Source organism: Podarcis raffonei, chromosome 11 (genome assembly GCF_027172205.1).
Source record: "Podarcis raffonei isolate rPodRaf1 chromosome 11, rPodRaf1.pri, whole genome shotgun sequence".
NCBI lineage: Eukaryota > Metazoa > Chordata > Lepidosauria > Squamata > Lacertidae > Podarcis > Podarcis raffonei.
Window position 1 is genome coordinate 26,294,960 of NC_070612.1, and position 15,181 is coordinate 26,310,140.

General features: G+C 42.0%; 1 protein-coding gene across 8 annotated transcripts in view; it reads right to left on the reverse strand.

Moving 5' to 3' along the window:
• The window catches only part of ADAMTS6 (ADAM metallopeptidase with thrombospondin type 1 motif 6), a 123,352-nt gene that overhangs the window by 60,442 nt on the left and 47,729 nt on the right, over positions 1 to 15,181 (reverse strand). For 7 of the 8 annotated variants that reach the window (XM_053407867.1, XM_053407863.1, XM_053407866.1 and 4 more), the window contains 3 exons: positions 12,039 to 12,144; positions 4,720 to 4,866; positions 1,025 to 1,166 (listed from right to left, as the gene is read on the reverse strand). In XM_053407867.1, the coding sequence (XP_053263842.1) occupies positions 1,025 to 1,166; positions 4,720 to 4,866; positions 12,039 to 12,144 (395 nt within the window). The remainder of the gene's footprint in view (positions 1 to 1,024; positions 1,167 to 4,719; positions 4,867 to 12,038; positions 12,145 to 15,181) is intronic. The other variant, XM_053407865.1, reaches the window with a different exon arrangement.

Below are 15,181 nucleotides of genomic sequence, written 5' to 3' on the forward strand. Positions count from 1 at the left end.
CCACACACAACTTTTAAATCCATCACGGTATGTATGAGCTGCCAAGAGTCATCCCAAAAATAATATTGTACTTATCACCCTAGGGATACTAAAATGAATTCCCTTTGTAATACTGCTTTAAAAGAACTGATTAGTGCAAGTGATTAGGTATATATTATATTATAATTATATTGTATTATAGTTTTTTAAATAGCCTTGGCTAATTCTATGTCTTAATTATTTTATTTTTAAAGTACACAAAATAATATGTAACTTGGCTCAAAAGTCTATAAAATGTACTTTTTAATAACTTTTTCATTTTTAAACCCAGCTGATGATGGGGACTATAGAATCAGTATAACTGATGCTTTAGCCTATAAAAATACTGTTATCAGTGTTCTGAACTACAACATGTCATTTATATTATTTTAAGCTATTTTAAAGGGCACATATTAATATTACCATCATCATTATCATCATCATCATCATCACTGAATAACAATACTCTTATTAATAAAACAGGAATATCTCCCTATAATTTTTTTCTCTGTGAAACTCATTTTTATTAACAGCAGTAATAATATCATTTCTATTCCTTAAGATTAGGATACAATAAATTAAATTGAATACTCATAAAAAGTTTAATTCTAATATTATAGTAACATGACTAAAAACTCAGTTGAATAGTATAATGAAAGACTTGAAATTTTTAGTATCTTATGAACCTTTTCTACCAGACATTAGCAGCAGCTTACAATTAAGCAAGGAATCAGGAATGTGTGCAATGAGTTAGCCAGGGCTTTGAGATCATCCACTTGATTTTGAAGGAATTGCTCAATTTATTTTTAGCCAAACATTTGGGAACAGAATATACACAAATGTCTCAAGCAAAAGATGCAGCATAAACACCTCTTGTTCCTTATTTAAAACAGTTTTACAGTGAAAATTATTTATTGAAAACTATGTCACTAATAATTGTATCTAACTAAACATTTATGACATGAATATATACAAATGACTAAGCAGGATACGTAAGACTTCTTACCCCATATTTACACTGACGTGACGTTGCTCCATACTGGAAGCGACATTGTTCATCAGCATCATACACCTGACCTGGTGCCACTGCAGGATAAAGAAAGTCACGCTTCGGAGGCTCATTATCAAGGCAAGTACCACGGCCAGAACTGTTCAACACAAAGAACCAAAGAAATTATGAACACTATAAAGTGTTATCACTGCTAAAATATGTATCAGGATTCTGTTGTGTAAAACAAGTGTTCCAAATAAACATATCCAGTAGTGATACAGTTACAGTTAAACTGCAGAATTTTTATTTATCTACCTGCACTGGTATGCTTTCGAACTGCTAGGTTGGCAGAAGCTGGGACAGAGTAACGGGAGCTCACTCCATCACACTGATTCGAACCACTGACCTTCTGATTGGCAAGCCCAAGAGGCTCAGTGGTTTAGACCACAGCACCACCCACATCTCTTACCACAAATGCAGAATAACTTATGAAAGAACAGAAAATAAGTGCAATGCTATCTTATAAATGTCAACCAAAAAAAAAAGTTCAAAGACCTCTTAAGAACATAAGAGCCTGCTGGATCTTGCCACTGGCCCATCAAGTTCAGCATCTTGTTCTTGCAGTGGCCAACCAGATGCCCGTGGGATCCCACAAGCAGGATTCAAGTACAACAGCACTCTCCCCTGCTGTGGTTTCCAGCAACTGACTCAGAAGCATTATTGCCTCCAACTGGGGAGGCAGAACATACTCTTGGACACATAAAATGAGCTGCACAATTATTTGGACCCTAGCCTTTCATATAGAATTGTGTCCCACTAACAGACTACAGTCTGACATACTTGAAAAGTGCTTTATAATGGATTGTATCCACTGCTGCACTGCTGGTGCCTTCTGCTGATGCAATCATCATCATCATCGCACTAGCAGAAGGCCAGTGGCGTAACAGTGGCTACAGCCCAATGGGACCTCCAATTCATCTTCTTCCCTCGCACCCCCTCCCCAAAACCTGCTCCTGAGGGGCAGAAGGGACAGGAAAGGAAGATGTTCTGTTGTGCACACAGAAATCCATCGAGTCAGTGGAAATTCAGTGTCAGATACAGCCCAATCATTTTTATTCTGTTCAGCCTTAGAACATTTTTTATTTTCTTTTTACAGGTGAATTCTGGTGGGAATAGATTGCACAATGCCTTCAGTGAGTTGACAGCAGTTTTCAGACTTGAACCCAAATGTCTTTGGATTTGCATTCCAAAGTTCATTCTTAACATTATGAAGTACTTGGGCTTTTGTTCAGAACTTGAGGCTAGGTTGGCTTAAATCCTAGGCTTTTTCCATAAATGGGATTTAGGATGTATTTAGAGCATTCAATATTAGCTCTTCATAATATATAGTGCTAATTAGAGGGGAAATAGATAGCCTGAATGCTCACAAGATAACTAAACTTAGAATGAATTAATAGAATAATTGGAGTCACAGATCTGCTTGAATGCATTTAAAAGAAAAATAAGACTTCCTTTGAAATTATACTTTGCACTTAATAAGGTTATAAATATAAACATGCTGAGAAGGGGAGAAAGCTCCACTGAACACATTAGGACTTACTTTTGAATAGACATGCAAAGGCTGAGCTATAATTATATTTACTAGTTTCTGTACAGTCAACAGTATGCACAAAACAGAACAGATGCTTTTTAAGCTTGCATTTACACATGTATTATTAGAGGGGAAGTGTCTACATGACCAATGCTCATTCTGGCTTGTTCACATAATGCTAAACTATGGTTTATGATTAGTTCTGACAATATGGAGTTGTTTTACTGACTTCAATTTTACAGAGCATTTTAAGCCAAAAAGGTCAGCCGTCAACACCAAAAGAGTAACTTACATATAAACAGAATCTAATAGCTTTATACCTAACAATTACTGCCTCAGATAACGAGTCATTTCAATCGAGACCCAAACTAAAGAGGCATCATTTCAAAAAGAAACACCTCATCCAGGCACCTGTACTTGAAAATCTAGTGGCCAAAGCTCAAAACTATGGGATGCTCTGAATAGCTACCAAACCCCAAATAATCATTTTTACAACATTATGACTGCAAATATGCATACTGTAGTTTCCAAACTATATATCATATGCAAAATAAATCAGTCATAAATGGAAACTACTCAACAAAATTAGCCATTTAAACAATCTAACATTGGTGCCAGTGTTTTCCTAGGTTATAATTTTAGTGGGAGTTATGGAAGTAGTAAATACAGACCAGGGGTGGCCAACCTATGTCTCTCCAGATGTTGTCAGAATCCAACACCCATCAGCATGGCCTATGGCCAGGGAAGATGGGCCTTTCAGTCTTCAAACATCTGGTGGGCCACAGGTTAAGCCAACCCTGATCTAGAGTAACTATTTATTTATTTTTGCAAAAATAGCCAAAAAATACTTGCAAATTAATCAAACACATCTGCATCCTAGATCAACACAGAGGAACACATACATGAAAACAGTGATTAGATAACTGAAGGCTGGCTCATTTATGAGATGTCCCTACCATATTCACTTGGGAAACATTTAGGTCCACTACTAGATTTGCAGCTAAGCCAGCTAGCGGTTTGGAACCATCATTTGTGATTGCCAGTGCCTCCAAGTTGAGGTGTACACATGGTGCTCCAATTTCTGCAACAGAGGCGGCTTGAAAAAGATGGGCTCAAGCCCCACCTCTAACATGAACTCATTATGTCATCTTAGAGAAATTGCTGCCTCTCTGCCAGGGATCAACTTCATAGGGTTACCACAAGTATTAACACAATAAAAACTTAAAATATTTCACAGATTAAAAGTACTATACAAATTGTAATTAAAAATAAAATTAGGAGCTATGAGGAGTTACATTTAATCTGACTATTCATAGAATATATTACATCTGTCAATATTATTTGGTATAGTGATAGATGTAACAAGCCTCTAAAAGATCTTATCAACTATGAGACTAATTAGTCAATTCCAGTATTTATTTCTAAATTAATATAAAATTTGAGTAGACACCAATCTCCTACATCATTATTACACCACGTTTGCAAACAGTCATTAGGATTGTATCAATAGTGTTGTATTCTAATTATTTAGAAAGTAAGCCTAACAAGGGGCCAGGGAAATGCAGAGTAGCAAATTCTCCTCTACGCTGGGAGCTCTGGGGTAGAGTGGGTAGTTTTATATTTTTGCCATATCAGGTTGGAATAGCTAAGGGGCCCAAGGAACAAACCCCTTGGGGAATCCCTGGTACTTTGAACCTAGCAGCCAATGCCTCACCCTGAAACACCTTTTTGTGGAGTAAGTTCCACTGGATTCAATAAGACTTACTTGGAAGAAAACATGGTTGGGATTGTGCTGTTAGATGGCAGCACTGTTGGCTTTGACTGAGTCAATAACTTGGGTGAAGCTGGACCACTGTATCAAGGCACTCCTTCTTTCTCCTTTGTTCCCATTTCTTCTCCCTAATCAGCACTGTCAAATATGACAATGATAACCATCTCTTTGTTGGAAGAGATTCCCATATACAGCAGTAAATAGTAAACTCACTGCTATTAGCCAACATTTATGGATTAGGTCTCATGGGTAAATATTTTCTTTATCGTTGTACATTCACCTCAGCAGGGTATGGTGGAGTGTGAAGTTTTTCAAGAATCTTATTATCTCTCTTCAGAGACTACTTACTCTAAAAAACTGGTGATATAATCCCTGCTGCAGGCTGACCATGAGAAGGGGTTGGTGTTTGCTGTAATGTGAGCTGCCATAAGTTTTGCGGCTTCATGACCTTTGGTCCCACAAGAATTTCCAATTCCATCATGGTTCATACCAAAACTGTCCAAAAGAATAGGAAGAGGAAGGGGGAAGAGTCCATTATTTTTATATGGAACAGAACTTTAACATAATATTTTCACATACTTAATATACTTATATATACTTAATATACTCAGTGAACAGGAATTAAACAATGGGCTATATATGTTGTCTAAAAATGGCTGGCATAGATGTTTAGGTTAGAGGCCTTACACAAACATAACACAGTATTGCTATTGCTATATTTCTTTCATAATAGGACTTCTAAGTACTTTACTTTGGTTCATTCTAAGTATTTTGCTACATTTAGTAGCCTCAAAATGTGGGTACACCAAATAGGATTCAAGCAATATAAAATTGTCACTAGTAGTCACCATGATTAATAAAAGGAAAACAATAAGAAGCTTCCATGTTATTAACTCAGATAGTAATTCAGAATGACATATTAGATAAACTCTCAGTGTGAACTTTATAAACCACTACAGTGGTTTCAGTTCCATTCAGCAGGGCCACAACAGTTTAAGCAATAGAGGAATTTCTACTTCTAATCCTTTATATCTCATTCTAACTATTAAACCTCTTAAACATGGCATTTGACCATTGTGAATAATAATAATTTTAATATTTATATGCCACCATAAGGATTAGGATTTGATATTGAAAGTCAATGAATTGTGTTACTGCTGTGGTGGCAGCAACAGAAAAATACTGCACAGTTGTGGCTGCACTGCAGGGGGGATGTTAGGGCTTTATTTGTGGCACCATGCTAAGGACTCCCTGAAATCTGATGCTGGCTGTCCGTGGTAAAGTGGCTGTTAAGTCAGCAAGAAAATAGCCAAATATTTCTATCTCAAGACTTCTGCAGCAGACAACTTGATGGCTTTAACATCACACCTACTTTTTCTCCCTTTCCCCAGCTCTTGTTTTAGTTAACATCTAGACCACATCTAGTTTTGAAGAACTCTAAATTTTGCTCACTATTTGAGACATTTTGGTTGGTCCCAATAAGAGTATTGGTGAATTATAGGTTTAAGGTTTTTCTTCTATGGACCACCTTAGCTTCCTGTGCTCTTCGTGTGTCTTTCATATTCTTTACTGGCCCTGCTAGCATCTGCCCTGTCACTGAGTTCAGCACAACAACTGGGTTTTAACACTTAGAATACATTTTCCCTCAGAAAAAATATTAAAGAATATATATCTTCAATGAAGATAAACTTGAGCTTCAAGTTTTATTTGAGATTCTTCCTTCTCATTGTTTTTTTTTTTTTTAGGGGAGGGAATCAGTACCACAAAACCACAGAATCGCAAGGATAAAATGCTCATTAGATGACTTGCTCATTTATTTGGCTGGCAAAGTTAAAGTATAAATGTCAGGCAGGAAAACTGGAAGGGCAGACTGAGAGGAACCATATGTGGAAGGATTTGGTAAAAGTGTATATGACAGAACCATCTACTTTAGGGAAACATTAAATATGTTAAAGTCTTGATAACTGTATTGGTTCAAATGAAAAGAATCACAGAACAGCTTAGGTAATACCTTTTTTGGCAGGGATGCAACTGATGATCAAACTACAATGTGAATGTTAAATGGTCCTAATGAAAGTATTCCCTCATTTATTCTGCAGTAAGAGATTTCACTCATGTTCAGAAAGTGACCAACTGATCCAAAAAATCTATTTCCTCCTGTGTAAAAGGTAAAAGTACCTCTGCCCGTACGGGCCAGTCGTGTCCGACTCTAGGGTTGTGCGCCCATCTCATTTAAGAGGCCGGGGGCCAGCGCTGTCCGCAGACACTTCCGGGTCACGTGGCCAGCGTGACAAAGCTGCATCTGGCGAGCCAGCGCAGCACACGGAAACGCCATTTACCTTCCTGCTAGTAAGCGGTCCCTATTTATCTACTTGCACCCGGGGGTGCTTTCGAACTGCTAGGTTGGCAGGGGCTGGGACCGAGCAATGGGAGCGCACCCCGCTGCGGGGATTCAAACCGCTGACCTGACGATCGGCAAGTCCTAGGCGCTGAGGTTTTACCCACAGTGCCGGGAGCTACTAAATTCCTCTAATTTATCAGAGATTCCCCATCCAAGATACTTTTTTAAAAAAAATCAGTCCAGCATGAACCAACCCCGTCATTAATAAAATCATCAGTACTGAACTATATTAAAGGTGAAGGCTTTAAAAATGTATATATTTACTTAAGCAGTACACACCTACTGTCCATAAACACTATCAGAATTCTTAACTTATTCAATAAAGAAGTAGAGAAAGTTGAGAAGCAACAAAAAGGGGAAAACACAACCATCCAATAGAATGTGCAGATGCCAACCTTCTGTTTGTCTGCAGCAGAAAAAGTAATGTTACTCATTATGAGAGAAATAGTTGGCAACACAAACTACTATATGAAATACATGCTAATAAAACAACAACAGATATGAAGTCAAAATGGTGCTACTGAGAAACAAAGGGGAGGCATCAGCATGCTTGAGGGAATTACAAGGTTTACAAACTTAGAAAAACTTAAGGAGGTAGATAAATAAATAAGCCAGCCAGCCAGCCCCCAGACAACCCATTGTCACTGGAAACATAATTTCCATCTCACTCACTAGGAAACTTCACCATTGTTGGGTGGGCTATACCTTACACTGGGCCAGTGGGACAGATTGGGGCTGCTGCCCCAAAGCATATCTATCCAAGCTGGTGGAGGTGGTATTGAGTGCAGTGTTTGAGAATCAGAGGACACTGGTTCTGAGGAACTTCAATAAGCATGCTGAGGCTAACTTGACTGGGCCAGCTTGGGCATTTATGACCTCCATGATAATAACTGGGCTAACTCAAGTTGTAACTGGCCCAAAACATAGAGTAGGGCATACTCTTGATTTGGTCTTCAGAGTGAAAGGGCTGGTCTGCATATTGGGTGGAGGGTGTTGAAGAAACCCTATTGTTGTGGTCAGATCATCTGCTAAGTTTGGTCTTACAGTGCCAGTTTCTCCCTACAAGGTTGGAGGATACTTCAGAATGGTCCATCCTCAGAGACTTAAAGGAGCTTGAAGGATTCCTCAATGCTTTGGGAAAATTTCCAGGAGCCAGAGCTGGCAATCCCTGTCAAAGGCCTTTGTTGTGCTATGGAATGGCAAGATGCATAGGACTATTGACAAGATTGCTCCTGAGTTTTCCAGGGAGCTCTGAGCAATCAAATGAGCTGGACAAGGGCTAGAGGAACAGGCATTCTAGAGTGCATGAGCAATGATGGAAAATGCCTGTTTTCGGGGGCTAAAATGGAAGTGGTGTTAGACTCAATGTGAAACTGACAAGATATTTCCTAAAGTGCATAGTCATGACTACTATGTGCCAGTGAAGATGGTGCATCTTGGAGTAGCTGGTTAACAGAGCTGTTCCATGTTGTGAGAGCTGACATCTGTTCCAGGGAATTGAGTTTTGGAACTATAGAGGCCTGCTATGATAAGTTTGCCAGGCACTTTGAGGATAAAATTGCCGTATTTTTCGCACCATAGGACGCACTTTTTCCCCTCCAAAAATGAAGGGGAAATGTGTGTGCGTCCTATGGTGCGAATGCAGGCTTTCGCTGAAGCCTGGAGAGCGAGAGGCATCGGTGCGCACCGACCCCTCTCGCTCTCCAGGCTTCAGGAAGCTATCCGCAAGCCTTGCAAGCCCGGCGGGAGTTCCCGCGGGCTCACAAGGCTTGCGGGCAGCAGCCTGCAGCCCCGGCAAGTGTCCGCAAGCCTTGCGCGCCGGCGGGAGCGCGCGAGGCTTGGCGCGGCAACCTGTCGCCCGAAGCACGGGGAGCCCTCTGGAGGGCTCTCCGTGCTTCGGGAGAGTGTCTGCAAGCCTTGCGCGCCCGGCGGGAGGTCCCGACGGGCGCGCGAGGCTTGGGGCGGCAGCCTGTCACCCGAAGCACGGGGAGCCCTCCGGAGGGCTCCCCGTGCTTGGGGCGAGTGTCTGCAAGCCTTGCGCGCCTGGCGGGAGGTCCCGACGGGCGCGCGAGGCTTGGAGCGGCAGCCTGTCATCCGAAGCACGGGGAGCCCTCCGGAGGGCTCTCCGTGCTTTGGGCGACAGGCTGCAAGCCTTGCGCGCCCGGCGGGAGGTCCCGACGGGCGCGCGAGGCTTGGGGCGGCAGCCTGTCACCCGAAGCACGGGGAGCCCTCTGGAGGGCTCTCCGTGCTTCGGGAGAGTGTCTGCAAGCCTTGCGCGCCCGGCGGGAGGTCCCGACGGGCGCGCGAGGCTTGGGGCGGCAGCCTGTCACCCGAAGCACGGGGAGCCCTCCGGAGGGCTCCCCGTGCTTGGGGCGAGTGTCTGCAAGCCTTGCGCGCCCGGCGGGAGGTCCCGACGGGCACGCGAGGCTTGGGGCGGCAGCCTGTCACCGGAAGCACGGGGAGCCCTCCGGAGGGCTCCCCCTGCTTCGGGCGAGTGTCTGCAAGCCTTGCGCGCCCGGCGGGAGCTCCCACCGGGCGCGCAAGACTTGGGGCAGCAGCCTGCACCCCGAAGCATGCGGAGCCCTCCGGAGGGCGCCCCGTGCTTCGGGCAGGTGTGCGCAAGGCTTGGGGCGGCAGCCGCGGCTGGGGGGGGGAATAAATTTTTTTAATTCATTTCCCCCCCAAAAAACCGAGGTGCGTCCTATGGGCCGGTGCGCCCTATAGAACGAAAAATACGGTACTTGCCTCAGTGCTGAGGTGAATGCTGCCATTATTCCAAAGAAAGGTGAAGTACCTGACAAAGCATCTTCCCTGATCTTGTGGAAATCCGTTGCAGTTGAGGTCTGAGGATGTACACAAGGTGCCTGTGGTGGTTCAGCCCACAATATGCTCTCTCTACTCCTCTCACAATAGCTTATTCAAGTTATCGGGGTCTGGGGTCGTTCCAGGAAGCAGTTGACCCATTTTGCATGAGGGAATGGTACCTAATGCCTTGGAAGAGGCAGTAGTGTATCCACTCCTTAAAAAAACCACACACTTCCTTGGACCATGAGGTACTCAACAACTATTACCTGATCACAAATTACTCTTATTTTGAGGTAAGGTGCTCGGGAGAGTGACGGCACGCTGCAAGCACTGTTGGAGGAAACTGCTGCTCTTGACCCTTTCCAGTCTAGGTTCAGGTCTGAGTTTTGAACAGAATTAGCTTTGGTCACCCTGATGGGCACCTTCCTTTGGGCACGGGACAGATGGAGTGCAACTCTATTCCTCTTTCTTGATTTCTCAGTGACTTTCAATACTGTTGGCTTTCCTGGTATTTTCCTGGACTCTTTGCGTGAGTTGCAAATTGGTTGCACTGTGTTACTGTGATTCCATTCCTACTTACATGGCTGGGTTCAAATATAGTGTTGGGATGTTATGTGTCTGCCCCCTAGCAGTTCTGCTGTGAGGTGCTGGAGGACACAATTTTCTCCTCAATGTTGTATATGAAATCATGGGAAGCATTCATTAGATTTGGGGAATGGGGTCGTCAACATACTGACATTCAGTTCAATTTCTCTGTTACATGTGCATCAGAAGAGACTGTATCTGTTCTGAACTGCCGCCTGGATGCAGTGGTGGGTTGAATCACAAAATGACGCTGAATGCTGATAAGACTCTGTGGGCGAGTAGTTTACAGTCTGGAAATTGGTGAATTTACCAATTCTGGACAAGGTTCCACTCCCTCTAAAGGAATAAGTACACAGTTTGGACCATTCTTTGTTACTGGAACCTGGGTAACTTTCTTGGCAAACGGCACCTATTAACAAAGTAGGTTGGTGTATCAACTACAACCCTGCCCGGACAATGACGTCTTAGACACTATGATTCATGCATTAGCAACCTCACAACTAGGCTACTGAAATGTGTTCTATGTGGGACTTCCCTTCAGGCATGTTTGGAAGTTGTAGCTGGTGCAGTATGCTGCAGTCAGCTTGCTGAATGGAGCATCTGGACATGTACATATTACATCTGCGCTGAGGGAACTGAATAGGCTGCTGATTAGCTACCAGGCTATGTTCAAGGTCTTGTTACTAACACACAAAGGCACAAACTCCTCAAGACCAGGTTACTGCAACAATTATGTGCCTCTGCATATAACTGTTTAAGAGCACTTAGACCATCATAATTATTATTTTTTTAAAAAAGAGATGAGCATTATAGCATTACGGTGCTGTAGCATAGATACTGTTGTACCTCTTTCATTTTAAAAAGTACAGTTGGAAAAGCCAATTAAAAGTTGGAAAAGCCAATTAAAAGATTTATTTCAAAAACAAAATAATTAAACAGCCCACCAACAAGGTTAAATAATGCATGAGTGCTGAGCTTCAAATGGCCCCACCCAGAGCACCTATGACACACCCACTGATGTGGATGGAACACAGCATAAGTTTACCAGACGTCCTCATTTCCCGGGGGCAGTCCCCAGATTTACAAATCAGTCCCCTGACAAAATCCATCTATTTAGTAGGAAGTTGAAAAGTGTCCCCGGATTCATTGAAAAAAATCTGGTAACCTTAACATAGCAGAAGCAGTATACTACCAATAGTGTGGAAAGTTGATTCCAATTCTGCTTTTGGCTTATAGCAGAAGAGCAATGATTCAGCAGCACTAAGAGCTACTCATGTGGAAGCAGCCCAAATGAGCCAGATACTAGCTAATACTAGGTAGGTAGATAAAATGATCGTTGTTTACTAGGACTTACTCCAAGAATAAGCTTCCAACAAATAAAATATGGAGGTTGAATTCATACATATAATAATAAATGAGAATCAGAAGGCAAGAGCCTCAGATTTGCATGCTTCCTCCTCTGAGTACATGGAGAGGATATTTAAAACTTCCATTGACTTCAGTGTGCCTACTCTTGAGTATGAACTGGCCAGATATAGCCTACATAGTGTAATCCCACCCATATCTACTCAAAAGTCCTTTGAACCATACCAGACATCATTCTGGTTGCCACATTCTGCACCAGTTGCACCCTCCACACCATATTCCAGAGCAGTCCTCATAGACAGCATTGCAATAGCCAACTGGCATATCTCAAGTATTTATGTGCTGAAGCAATAAATCTTTTAAGGTCATATTGTTAGTGAAAGACAAAAAGTAAAATAAAATGAATCATTAGGATAATTTTATGTACGTAGCAAGCAGAACAGATGAGAGAATAAAGTCACAGATAAAGGTCATTAAATTAAGATTTATAAAGATTTAAAAATGTACTCACTTGTGACCAATTTCATGTGCAATGGTAAAAGCAGAACCTAAGCCAATATCTTCATTAATGCTACAGCTCCTTTCAGGCTCACACATTCCAGCAACAGAGGCCAAGCCTGAACAAACAAAAGGAGACACAAAGGGTCATGCCAAGGTGTTTCAATCTTAAAAGCCCTAGTTATAAATGCCTGGATTCTTTTTAATAACCTCCATGCATCGAAGCAGCAGTTGGCAAAAGGTTAACTTTCTAGTCATTGCAAAATCACTGGGGGGAATTTCACTTTGCCGGCTAGACATTAATATTTTTTGAACTGCAGTCACTGCTGGAAAATGTCTAGACTAGGGGTTAGATTTATAAATTTTACTTCTGGTAACTTGGGACCACCTAGTAATATGAGCCAGGAGAGGGAATTCAAGCAAGCATTTCTATTTTAACATTCTTGAGGTTGCAGAAAGCAAAATGTGTCCACATTATTTTTCTAAAGAGATCTGTTTAAGTTTAGTGGGTTCATAAAACATACAAGAAACATTTTTAGCTACAAAACCCCCGAGTGGTATATTTTTAGGAATTTTTATGAAAACAAAAAACTCAATGCACCAACTGCAGAGAAAGAAATGTTAGCTGTATTTACTAAACTATAAAAACTTCTGCTTATCAGTTTTCTGAAATTAAGTTCTCACCACATACATCTGCTTCTAAAACCTTTTAAAATGGAACACAGTATGTACAAATATTATAAATGTTCTTCAATACTACTTGGGATGTGCACTAGTGCAGGATTAATTTGTTAACACTACAGAGGAATTGACCTGCTGCAGCCTTAAAGGTATTCCTCCCTGAGGACTATTATCTGGAAAAAACATTAACATACTCTCCTAGGGGATTACCGTATTTTTCGCCCTATAGGACACACTTTTCCCCCTCCAAAAATGAAGGGGAAATGTGTGTGCGTCCTATGGGGCGAATGCAGGCTTTCGCTGAAGCCTGGAGAGCGAGAGGGGTCGGTGCGCACCGACCCTTCTTGCTCTCCAGGCTTCAGGAAGCTCTGCGCAGCCCTCGGGAGCCCAGCGCAAAGTCGTGCTGGGCTCCCGACTGCTGCACGGAGCTGCCTGCAGCCCCGGGCTTCGCCCAGCTCCGCCCAGCCCTCCGGAGCCCGGCGCGAAGTCGCGCTGGGCTCCCAACAGCTGCGCGGAGCTGCCTGCATTCCGAAGCCTGGGAAGCGCTGAAGAGCGCGCCCGGGCTTTGCGCACTTCTCCGCAAGCCTGGGGAGACCGGCAGATTAACACCAGCACTCCAGGGTTTATACCAGCTTTGAACTCTTTTCTGTTCAATCATTTCAACCCATAAAGCCCTGCATGGTGTAGAAATGAGTCTTACCCCATAGAAACTCTGTTCCCCACTAGCCTTCTGTGATCCCTTAATTCAACTGAGAACTCTACTGATTAGAATGGCTATGTAGCTCCTCATCTCTGGAATGTTCTCTCCAGGGAGGCCTGACTGGCGCCAACTTTGTCATCATTTCTGCTCCAGGCATATATGCTTTTGTTTTCCCGGACATTTGGACAGCACCAATGATTGTATGTTTTTACTCTGAATGTGTTTTTAATGTGTTTGTGCATTTTTATTACTGTATTTTATTATTATTGTAAATTGCTTTGGGCCTTTTTGTTGAGGGAAGCAATTCATAAATTCAATATGCCTAACCTATGTCTGAGGTCCATAGAGCAGCAGCATATACAGCAGTATTATCTGTGGCTGTTCCACCTACAGATTCCACAGAGAGAGAGAGTTTTCAAATTCACCGAGATCTAAGTTTGGAGTATTTAAGGAACATTATATGTTCATATCATTTAAATTGGCACTCAGTAGTTGAAGTCAAGGGGGATATGGGTAAGAAATGAGGAAGACAGTCTTGATATTTTATCTTTGAATAAGTTTTTAATCTACATAACTGCTACTGACACTGATCTCTTACAACAGACTGGAACAGAATGAAAACAAACAAAACAAGCTCCGGTAAAGAAGGTGGAAATTACTTGACCAGCTGTAATTTCTGCTAGGTGAAGGTTACAATCACGTTCTTTCCAGTCTATTAAAAGACAAAGTTAGAATACACCTAAATTGTACTTTCATTGTAACCAAATAGAATTGTTTGACTTTTTAACTCTGAATTCCAGAGTAGTATCTTTGACATTTTTAGAATGATTGAAAGTAATGCACTCAGTTATTATCAATGGATGAACATTGGAAAATATTCCTAATGAATATGGCTGATACTTATTTTACAAATTAAAAACTGTCAACAAATTAATTAATAATTGTGAAACAAAACAAAACCCACATATGACCCACCCCAAACTACTATTATTTATGTGGCACATGGTTAGTTAATTATTACTAGAGGAACATGTCCTTCAGTCTGTTGCTTTGTGTCCATTTTCCACCCTTCTGAAATCTTACAGCTATTAACTTACTTCTCTCCTTTTTCTTTTCTGAGATCTCCCTTCAGTGTTTTTTCCTCAGCTATCCCTCTCCCTCCAACTTCCATCAACACTTTTTTCTCAATATTTTATGCTCCTCCTCCCCCTTAGCATTACATGTCCTTGTGCATTCTATCCAAATATGTCCTTTTCCAAGAACTTCCCTGGATCAAGCTGCCTCAAGCAAGCCAGGATCAAACTGTCCCCCAAATCTGGATCTAACAGGGAAATCTAGTTAGTTTAAAAGTAGAAGCAAAAGCTTCAAATTACCTTATCCTGTCTTGTGCAAAAAACTATAATGAAGGAACGGAGGAAAGGAGTTCCACAACTTAGGGAAGGAGTTCCACAACTTAGGGACTGTTTCAGAGAATGTCCTCTCCCAGGCCAACATCACCACTTTGTGAGCCTCTGAGGGTAAAGGAAGTACCAATAGAGTCCCTTCTGCTGATTCTAGCACCTGAGAGAGTCGGTAGGGAAGGAGGTGATCTTTCAGATATTTGGAGCCTGAGTCATTTACGGTTTTGAACACTAAGATGAGCACTTTCAAGTGGGTCTAGAAATGAACTGGCAACCAGTGCATCTGTTTTAAAACAAGGGTTATATGGGCTCTAAAAAGAGCCCCAGCGAATTGAAGTTTCCAAGTCATCTACAAGGTCAACCCCATGTAAAGCA